This window comes from Malus sylvestris, chromosome 15 (assembly GCF_916048215.2).
Source record: "Malus sylvestris chromosome 15, drMalSylv7.2, whole genome shotgun sequence".
Classification (NCBI taxonomy): Eukaryota; Viridiplantae; Streptophyta; class Magnoliopsida; order Rosales; family Rosaceae; genus Malus; species Malus sylvestris.
Window position 1 is genome coordinate 13,716,023 of NC_062274.1, and position 10,649 is coordinate 13,726,671.

Below are 10,649 nucleotides of genomic sequence, written 5' to 3' on the forward strand. Positions count from 1 at the left end.
TCTTAATTGGGAAAAATGTCCTTTCATGGTTAAACAAGGCATAGTTTTAGGCCATATCATCTCTGAAAACGGTATTGAGGTTGATAAGTCAAAGATAGATCTTGTGCGTCATTTACCCTCTCCTACTTCGGTTAGAGAGGTCAGTTCTTTTCTTGGCCATGCAGGTTTCTATCGTAGGTTCATCAAAGACTTCTCAAAGGTTGCCCAACCTCTTTGCCGACTCCTACAAAAAATGTGGCGTTTGACTTCAATGGGGAATGCACGGCATCAGTCAACCAACTCAATGAGTTGTTGACCACGGTACCAATCATTGTCCCACCGGATTGGAGCCTACCTTTTGAGCTTATGTGTGATGCATCCGATTATGCTTTAGGGGCTGTTTTGGGACAAAGGAAAGACAAGAGGCCGCATGTCATCTATTATGCCTCACGGACGTTGAATGATGCTCAATTGAATTATTCCACTACGGAAAAAGAACTTCTTGCCGTTGTCTTTGCTTTAGATAAATTTAGCTCATATCTAATTGGTACTAAAGTAATTGTTTTCACTAATCATGCAGCTTTGAAGTACTTGCTCACCAAAAAAGACGCCAAGCCACGATTAATTTGTTGGATGTTGCTACTTCAAAAGTTCGACATTGAGATTCGAGACAAGAAGGGAAGTGAAAACGTGGTGGCTGACCACTTAAGCCGAATGGTGCATAATGAAGAGTCCCTACCTATTGTTGAAACATTCCCCGATGAACAATTGATGTCCATCAAGGTAAGTGATGGAGGCTTCCATTTTTGTAACCGCACCATTGAGGCATTGTTGAGGAAGTACAATGTCACCCATAAGGTTTCTACACCTTACCATCCTCAAATAAATGGCCAAGCCGAGGTTTCTAACCGAGAGATCAAGCAAATCCTAGAGAAGACCGTGGGTCCAACAAGAAAGGATTGGAGCATGCGCTTGGATGATGCATTGTGGGCTTATCGAACGGCCTACAAAACTCCTCTTGGCATGTCACCTTTTCGGCTTATCTATGGTAAGTCATGCCATCTGCCCGTGGAGCTTGAGCACAAGGCATATTGGGCGGTCAAGACCTTTAACATGGATATTGATGCCGCTGGAGTACATAGGAAGCTCCAATTGAATGAACTTGACGAGATTAGGTATGAAGCATATGAGAATGCTCGGATTTACAAGGAGAAGACCAAGGCTTTCCATGACAAGATGATTCGTGGCAAATCATTCTCAATTGGGCAGAAACTGTTACTCTTTAATTCCCGCCTTCGGTTGTTTCCTGGTAAGTTACGTTCCAAGTGGTTGGTCCGTTTGTTATTACTAATGTTTTTGTGCATGGTGCAGTCCAAATCTAAAGCATGAAAACTGGACAAGAATTCAAGGTGAATAGGCACCGATTGATGCCATACTATGACAACTTTGTGGAGCATGCCGTGGGCTCCAATGGGGAGTGAATGTGTTCTTCGTCCGGTTGCAAGACGTTAAAGCAAGTACTTCTTGGGAGGCAACCCATGCACTCAACAAAGGAAGACCTAGGAATCACTCCAATTCCAAATTTGTGTTCCTAACCCTTCTCTTTGTTGTTGTGGTTTCGTTTCTGCCATGTTTAGTGTGTTTAGTTGCTGTTTGTTTGTTTATGTGTTCTTTTTTTTTTGTGAGTTTATGCTTGAAACATTGAGGACAATGTTTGATTTAAGTGTGGGGGGGGTAAATAAGTGCTTTTGATGCAAATTCGTGGGGTTTTATCACCCATAACTTCCAAAGTTGTTCCTTGCTGTTTTTAAGTGTTTTTAAGTTATTTTGATGCATTTTAGTGTGTTTTGACATAAAAATCTGAAAATCTCATAAAAATTTGAAAAATTGTTTTGAAAAACCCCAAAAAGAGTTGTTTTTTTTATTTGTTTTTGTGTGTTTGTTTGTGTCTTAGGGTACCTTCCAACACAATGATGAGGATTCGGTTTGTAATTGCATGACTGTTAAAGAGAATTATAAACATGGATGAAAGTTCGATTTACTCTTTGGTTTATGCTTGGTTGTGGTTATAACTTATGAATTCACATGCAATCGTAAAGGAAAAATCAGTTTTTGTAACATGCTTGAAGGAAGGAACTCAAATTAACGCTACAACCTTGTGAGACTTGAGCCTAAACGTTTATTTGGAGAGTTAATAATCTGTGCATTCTTGTTTTCTAAAGTCATTGCATGATCTCATTATTCTTTGCTTGGTTACTACTTTGAAGGCGTTTCATCATTTAGTTCCAAATGCTAGAACTCATGCCAATTTCATTCAAAGCATGCTATTGATTTGCATAACACATGTTCAAGATGAAGTTGTGTAGTGACCACCACCAAAGCCAAATTGCCGTGTGCCCTAATTCATTATATGTTTAAGTTTAACCCTGTTGAGCCTTGTGTAGCCTATGTTCTTTGTTAACCCATACTATCCTCACCTAGCCTAGATTAGGACCATCCATACCCTTGTTCTTGAAGCATAGTAAAGCATGACTCAATTGAATTCCTTTTAATCAATGTATTGCAGAAAACAAGTGTGGGGGAAAGGATTTGTTATGTGTGTGTGCCAAAGTCTTTAAAGAGGCACGGGTAGAAAAGAAAAGAAGAAAAAAAGAGAGAGAGAAAAATTCGTGAAGAAAAGTTGTGAAAAGAATGGAAAAGAGTTGAAAAAGATGTGAAAACAAGTTCTAAAGTGTTGATTGTTGAAGAAAGGGTCCAAAAAGTTGAATTTGACCCTAAGTGTTGCATGAATCCTCCCCTTGTGTTTAAAAGTGATTTTTGCATTCTAAAGTGAATTCTAAGTTGCGATTTCATTACTTTGCTTGCTATTGCTTTAAGAACTTTTGTTATCCCTATCTTTCTTTGTTAACCAATACCCCAAACCTCGTTACAACCCTTGACTTCAATCTTGAGTGTTGTGTATTTCAATTTGTGGAGTTTGAAATTGGTATGAGCATATGGTGTCACTGGTTCTCGCATCTAAGTAGTAGCATTCCATTCATGAGATCATATCTAAACATGCTTATTAACTCTAGAAATTGCTTTCTTTGTTATACATATATGTGAGCGTTCGTTTTCATGTCTACATCAATCTTTTCACATATAACTAGTATAGGGTGTGTAGTTAGAAAATCTGAGTGAAAATTGAGTGCATATCTTGTAAGGAATTGAGCGAATTCTCTAAGGCATGTTATTACATTCAAAACATCATTTTAATTGATTAAATGTGAACTAGTAAGTGGTGACTATGATTAAGTATGTGCTTAAGTGTAAAGATGACTAAAATCTGTGGGAATGATGATTTTTAACATGTCATGTGCATTGGAAATCCCTGAGGCAAATGTTGGAGGGTTTAGGTTGTGTTTCGTTTATTTCGTTTTGTTTTGTTTCTTTGTTTTGCTCGAGGACTAGCAAAAGCTAAGTGTGGGGGAATTTGATAGGAGCATATTTATGCACCTTAGTTAGCTAGTTCTTGTGCATTTAAGTTGTTTTTCCTTAGTTATGTAGTCTTTTAAGCCATTTTCGTTTGTTTTCAGGTTTTAAGGGCAAAGTATGCAAAACAATGCATTTTGGAGCTTTTTGGAGCAAAAATTGAGCTTGGAATGGATATCACATGCTTGGAGCAAAAGCAATGGACGAAATTGAAGATTTAAAGATGTGAGGAGTCCTAATTGAAGAAGGATTCCTAGTCAATGAAGGAGTCCTAATTGAAGAAGGATTCCTAATCAAAGATGGATTCCTAGAAGAATGAGGATTCCTACTCCAACAAGGTTTCCTACTTGAAGTAGGAAAGTTAAGCCTAAAGTTTCCTATTTTGGGTTGATCTTTCCTAAACCTAAATGGCCTTAAGTTTCAACAACATTGAAGGTTTCCTAAGCATTTTTGGACACAAAGAAAGGTTCTAGAACAATTCCCTATACCTGCCGCACCTAAGGCATTCTAGAAACCCTTTTTCCTTGCCTTGCAAGGCATTCTAGAAGCCTTATCCTTTCTTTCCATAGCTGCCGCACCTTTTGGCCTTTTCCCTTGAGGATTCTGATTGTTTAAGCCTTTTTCCTTGTGGATTTGGATTCTACAAGTCCATATATGATTTCCCTAGGGTTTTAGATGCCTATATATATTGATATTTCACCCTTTGCCGCACCCACCACCCCTCATAATTCATCATTCACGCCAGAAACACATCCTTGTTATTTGTCGTAGCCTTCATCACCATTCTTCCATAATTCCTGACCCTAAACACCATTTGCCGCACCACCCATCCATCCTAAACACTACCACACCATCTCTCATCCATTCCTCCATACACATAACCCCTAAAACCTGTCCCTAAGCCTTGTGCCGCTGCAAATAGGAAGGAGGAAAAGCCTTGGACGTGCTTGCTGTTCAGTTTGGATCGCTGGAGCGTTTAGGTGTTTTCTTTCTTGTGTTTTCAATGTCTAAATTTGTTTATCTTTCCTTTGCGATTATGAGGAACTAAACCCCACTTGGCTAGGGGGAATTCGAAACCATGTTCATGCTTGCTATATGATTTGATTACTTTCAATTGTGTTTCATAAGTTGTGAATTCAATTTACTTATCTATATGAATTAAAATTGATTTGTGTGTGTTGGTTGAGAGTGCACGCTTAATTTTCATGCATAAATCTGATGCTAGGATATAAGGGAGTCTCACCTAATCGTTATGAACTTATATTCACAAGTATTAAAGGTTGTTAATCACAATCGCGTTAAGTAAATTTTTGGTATAAGTTTCATGTGCTTTCATAGTTACGAGTGCCTCGTCAATACTTATGATTTTCATTTAATGTAATGATCTTTGATTGTATCTCTATTATGCGCTTTCATGTAGGGAACTTTTGAGGAATAATTTGATTGCGATGCGCTTTTTCCATCCAATTCATTGACATAAGGAAAATCTGAAAGTTAATTTAAGCGTATCTAATTAACTTGGGGCGTTGAGAATTCATGGGTTATTGAAAAGCAATTGGAAATCGTTTTGTATGTAAGTGTGACATGTGTGGAGAAGAATCTCCTAGCTAGCCAATCATCCATCTAATTCACCCAATTTCGTCTAAAATCAGTTTGAGTCATTCTTGTTTTATTTTATTTGATTTTCGTCCAAAACCAAACCCCCCCCCCCCTTTACTTTAGAGTGTCTAACTAGTTAAAATATGTTTTAGATTGTGTTTTTAAGTGTTTTGAGTCTAGGAAAACCCAAAATTCGTCCAAAAGAGTGTTAGAGTTCAAATCTGCCCAGTTTGTGTTGTTTAGGCAGATTTGAGTGTTTTGAGTTGTTTTAGTGTTTTCTAGTTTAGTTTTGCATTCTTTGAGTCTAGTTTAGTGTTTTAAACTTTGTTTTATGTTTTTGAGTCAGTTTTAAGTGTTTTAGCAATCCCTCATAATCCCCGGCCTAGAACGATCCCTACTTACATACGTTGCTACAATTGATAAAAAGATGGTTTAATTTGTGTGCTTATATATTTCGCATCAAGTTACTGAAATTCTTCGTTTTTTGCTACTAATTTCTTCAATTTCGATATGGGTTTTGAATTTTTGGTTGCATTGTTGCGGAAAGATTGAAACTTGTTGGTTCTGGGCGGGTGTTCTGGAAATGCCCTACTTGTGTTTGGTTGTGAAATTTTTTATTCTTGGCGGCTTATGTTGCCAATTGCTTCGATTTTATGCGGGTTTTTTTATTTGCATTGTGTCTAAGTGCTTTGCCCTATTTTCTGATTTTTAACTATTTTCTTAATCTACCATTTTCGCTATGCATTTGTTGATTCTTGTCAGGAAAAGATACGTGTCAAACTTCTGATTCCTTTTTAAGTCATGTATAATTTTTTGTACAATTCAGCTGGCAATCGTGGGGGATATAATCTTTCCAAAGAAGTAAAAGATGCTGGTTTTGGCATTGATCCTGAATAAATTGCATCCTTTGCTCGATCTCATGATACGAAGGGTTTGGAAGGACACGGAGGAGTATCAGGATTAGCAGGAGAGGTTTCTGTATCGTTGAAAGATGGTGTTGTTTCAAGCAAGATACCTATTAGGCAGAATAGATTTGGCTTAAACCGATATGCAGAGAAACCTTCCAAGTGGTTTACATATTTTTTTTATTATTAAAATATTTACTGTCGGTTTTATCCGACAGAGAATGTTCTTATTTATTCTTTATTAATAAATTTTATGTCGGTTATATCCGACACAAGTTCTGTCGGTTTTAGAGTATTTTCTGTCGGTTTTATCCGACAGAGAATGCTCTTATTTATTCATTATTAATATATTCTCTGTCAGTTATATCCGACACAATTTCTGTTGGTTTTAGAGAATTTTTTGTCGAAAAATTCATTTCATGACGCTAGCAATTCTGTCGCTTATTATATCCGTCACTGCATCCATTTTCTATCGGATTTTAAGCAAAATCCGACAGTAATATAAGTTTCTTGTCGGTTTTTGGACCACCAGTTATAGGTATTTTTGTAGTAGTGATTCTTTTCTAAAGTGCAACTTTGATTTATAATATTCACTTTTGTGTATGGATAGTTTCTGCTATCATATGTACTATCTCTTGCTGATTAATAAAGCATCTTATCCAAAAATAATAATCATTAAGTACATATTGTAAATAGTATTGTAATAAGAATGTGATTGTGCCACTTCATACTATGGTCTAATGATATTCTTCTTCACTTGTAAGTGAGAGGTCTTAGGTTCGATTCTCGCTAAGGGCAAATTTGAACCACATTATTGCTGGCTCATTGTGAGGCTAAGCCAAACCTTAGATAAGGGTTCATTTGGATGTGCTTTTAAAATGACTGAAAGCGCTTTTAAAGAAAATGTTTTTTGGTTCCAAAAGCACTTAAAGTGCTTCCTGGAAGAAGCACATAACTTGCAATTTTAAGTGCTTTAAGTGCTTTTCCATAATATACTTACAATTTTACTAAGAATTAGTTTCAAAAATATTTTCAACAAAAGCGCTTTCAGTCATTTTAAAAGCACATCCAAACGAGCTCAATATCTTTTGTTCTAAAAAAATAATAATAATAAGAATGTGATTGTGTGAAATCTATAAATAGAAATCTAATGTGATTTGGGAGATCTAATTACATTATGACTTGTATTACTTGGTGGGCAAGTAAAGTCTAAGTAGGAGAATTCACAAGTATAGCAGGCCCCTCTCTCTCATTCTCAAATTATTTTCACAACACAATATAAACGAAAGCCATTGATTGGCAATGCACTTTTTGTTATATAATTATAATATATTTTTTAGGTAAAACAATAACAGTTTTATTAGAACGTCCATAAAAAGTACAGACTTCAAACCAAACAGAACAGACACAAAAACCATAAAACATAGCCAACTACTCTTAAGGGCTATTATCAACTATGATAAGTTATAAATATCCTCATTTAGTACAAGAGTTTAGTAACCAGCAGGATCCCATGCCTGCAAGTATCCTCATAATATTCACTGGCGTTCTAATTTCTAAACGTTAAAGACACGCCTTGCATTCAGGGGCGGATCCACAGTGGGGTCGTCGGGGTCGCACGACCCCTTGGAAACCATGGAAACAACCTTGAAGCTCCCATACGCGACCTCTTGGAGCTGGGGTCGTCGGGGTCGTCGGGGTCGGAGTCGCACGCCAAGTGTTCGACAAAAATCCTGAACGAAGCTCGGCACTGCAGGAAGAGGAAGAAGAAGATTCGCGCTTCTTTTTTTTCAAAACATACAGGCAAAACGGCGTCGTTTTGGCCCAGGAAATTTTTTTAAATGACCTGGCCAAAACGACGTCGTTTTGGGCCAGGCCGAAAAAAAAAAAAAAATTTAATTCCCACCGTGTCCCCCCCCCCCACCCCAGCCTTTCCTACCCAACCCCTATACAATTAAAAGCCCCAATTTTTCATCCTTCAACCCTAACTCAATACCCCCAAATCCTCAACTCCTCTCCTCCCTTGCTGCTGCTGCCCCCAAACCCTCAACGTGAACTCCATCTCCTCCCTTGCTGCTCCTCTGCTGGCGGCTCCAACTCCATCTCCTCCCTTGGTTTTTATATTGTGATGTGAGTATTTATTTTGAATATTTTGTATATGTAGAATATATTTAATTAATTGAAATTCAATTCATATTTATTTTGTGAGTTTTTATTGTGAGTTTTTATTGATGGTTTGTTTATATTGATGATTTGTTTATATTGTGAGTTTTTATTGGTTTGGTTTTATTGATGGTTTGTTTATATTGTGATTTTTTATTTTCATTATTTTGTAGATGTAGAATGCAAGATGAGATATTTAATTTAATTGAAATCCAATTCATATTTATTTTGATTATGTTTATGGTTTGTTTATATTGTGTGAGTATTTATTTTGAATATTTTGTATATGTAGAATATATTTAATTTAATTGAAATTCAATTCATATTTATTTTGATTATATTGATGGTTTGTTTATATTGTGAGTTTTTATTTTCATTATTTTGTATATGTAGAAATTAGAATGCAAGATGAGATATTTAATTTAATTGAAAATCCAATTCATATTTATTTTGATTATGTTTATGGTTTGTTTATATTGTGAGTATTTATTTTGAATATTTTGTATATGTAGCAAGCATTATTATGGAACGGTTTTTTAAGAGAAAGTCATCATCGGGTTCGGGTAGTTCGAATAATGTTGATAGTTCAAATACTGTTGGTAGTTCAAGAACTCCAAGTTCAAGACAAAGTCAGTTAGATGATGTTTTGGGTAATCTTCAAGCGGATCCTGGATTAAGAACTCGAATAATAGATTATGACGCTAATATGAGAGATGAGGTCCGAAGATTATATCTACAAAAAGGACCTTGTCAACCTAGAGGTCATAATTTCCCAATAACTAATATGTCGGGAATTAATCGACACTTCATTCCCCAATGGTTTGATGAGTTTGATTGGTTGGAGTATAGTGTATCTAAAGATGCGGCATTTTGTCTCTATTGCTATCTCTTTAAAACCAATTTTGAACAAGTGGGTAGTGAAGCTTTCACTGGAGATGGATTTAAGAATTGGAAGAAAGGGAGAGAAAGATTTAAGATGCATGTTGGACCGGTTGGGAGTGTTCATAATAAGGCTAGAGAAGCTGCTACAAATTTGATGAATCAAGCTACACATATTGAAACGGCAGTGAGCAAACACTCTGACCAAACTCGTAAGGCTTATCGCACATGCTTGATTGCTTCAATCAAGTGCACTAAGTTTTTATTGCGACAAGGTCTTCCTTTTCGTGGCCATGATGAAAGTGCCACTTCAAGCAATAGGGGAAATTACTTGGAGTTATTGCAATTCCTTGCAGATAATAATGATAAAGTTAGAGAAGTTGTGATGGAAAATGCTCCGGGGAATCTCAAATTACTAGCTCCTTCCATTCAAAAAGAAATTGTGAATTCATGTGCCCTTGAAACACTTGATGCTATCATGGATGGTCTAAAAGATAAATTCTTTTCAATATTGGTGGATGAAGCACGTGATGTGTATGTGAAAGAGCAAATGGCTATGGTGTTGCGTTATGTGGATGACAACGGGCATGTAATTGAAAGATTTGTGGGTATCCAACATGTTACCGACACTACTTCAAGTTCACTAAAGGATGCTATTGACACATTGTTTTCTCGCTACGGTTTGAGCATTTCCAAGCTACGAGGACAAGGTTATGATGGTGCTAGCAATATGAGAGGTGAGTTGAATGGCCTTAAAACAAAGATATTGAGAGAACAACCTTGTGCATATTATGTTCATTGCTTTGCTCATCAACTTCAACTAGCTCTTGTTGCCGTAGCAAAGAATAATATAGACATTGCCTCTTTTTTTGTAACGGCTAATAATGTGGTTAATCATGTTGGAGCATCTTGTAAGCGGCGTGATTCACTTAGAGGGCAACTTCAAGAAGAGTTTGTGATAGCTTTTGAAAATGATTGTCTTATAACGGGACGAGGCTTAAATCAAGAAACAAGTCTCAAACGTGCCGGTGACACACGATGGAACTCACACTATGGTACCTTGATTAGCATCATTTCTATGTTTTCATCCGTGGTTCATGTGCTTCAAATGGTTATTGATGATAATCCCAATGAAAGTGCGGGTGAAGCAAATACGTTAATGAGAGTGATACTTACTTTTGAGTTTGTGTTTCACCTTTTCTTGATGAAAGTCATATTGGGACTCACAAATGATTTGTCACAAGCATTGCAAAGGAAAGATCAAGAAATTGTGAATGCAATGGCTTTAGTGAAATCATGCAAGGAAAAGCTATATTGGATGAGGAATAATGGGTTCGATGCATTGGTTGATGAAGTATCTTCTTTTTGTGAAAAACATCATATTGATGTTCCTAACATGGAAGAGGTATTTATACTTCCAGGGAGGTCAAGGCGTTATGCTCCAATAAAGACAAATCGTCATCATTATCGTGTGGAGCTCTTTATTTATGTCATTGATGAGCAAATTACGGAGTTAGAGGATCGCTTTAATGAGTTAAATACCGAGTTGCTTATTTGTATGGCATGTTTGAGTCCGAAAGATTCATTTGTAGCTTTTGATAAACCAAAGTTACTTCGTCTTGCTCAATTTTATCCTCAAGACTTTTCGGATGA

General features: G+C 36.6%; 1 protein-coding gene across 1 annotated transcript; it reads left to right on the forward strand.

Annotated features, from left to right (window-relative positions):
- The first annotated feature begins 8,640 nt into the window (after positions 1-8,640).
- On the forward strand, positions 8,641-10,444 carry LOC126602689 (uncharacterized). The gene is made up of 3 exons (XM_050269593.1): positions 8,641-8,767; positions 9,353-10,161; positions 10,418-10,444. The coding sequence occupies exons 1-3, from the start codon at positions 8,641-8,643 to the stop codon at positions 10,442-10,444; spliced, it is 963 nt and encodes a 320-aa protein (XP_050125550.1).
- Positions 10,445-10,649: the final 205 nt, after the last annotated feature.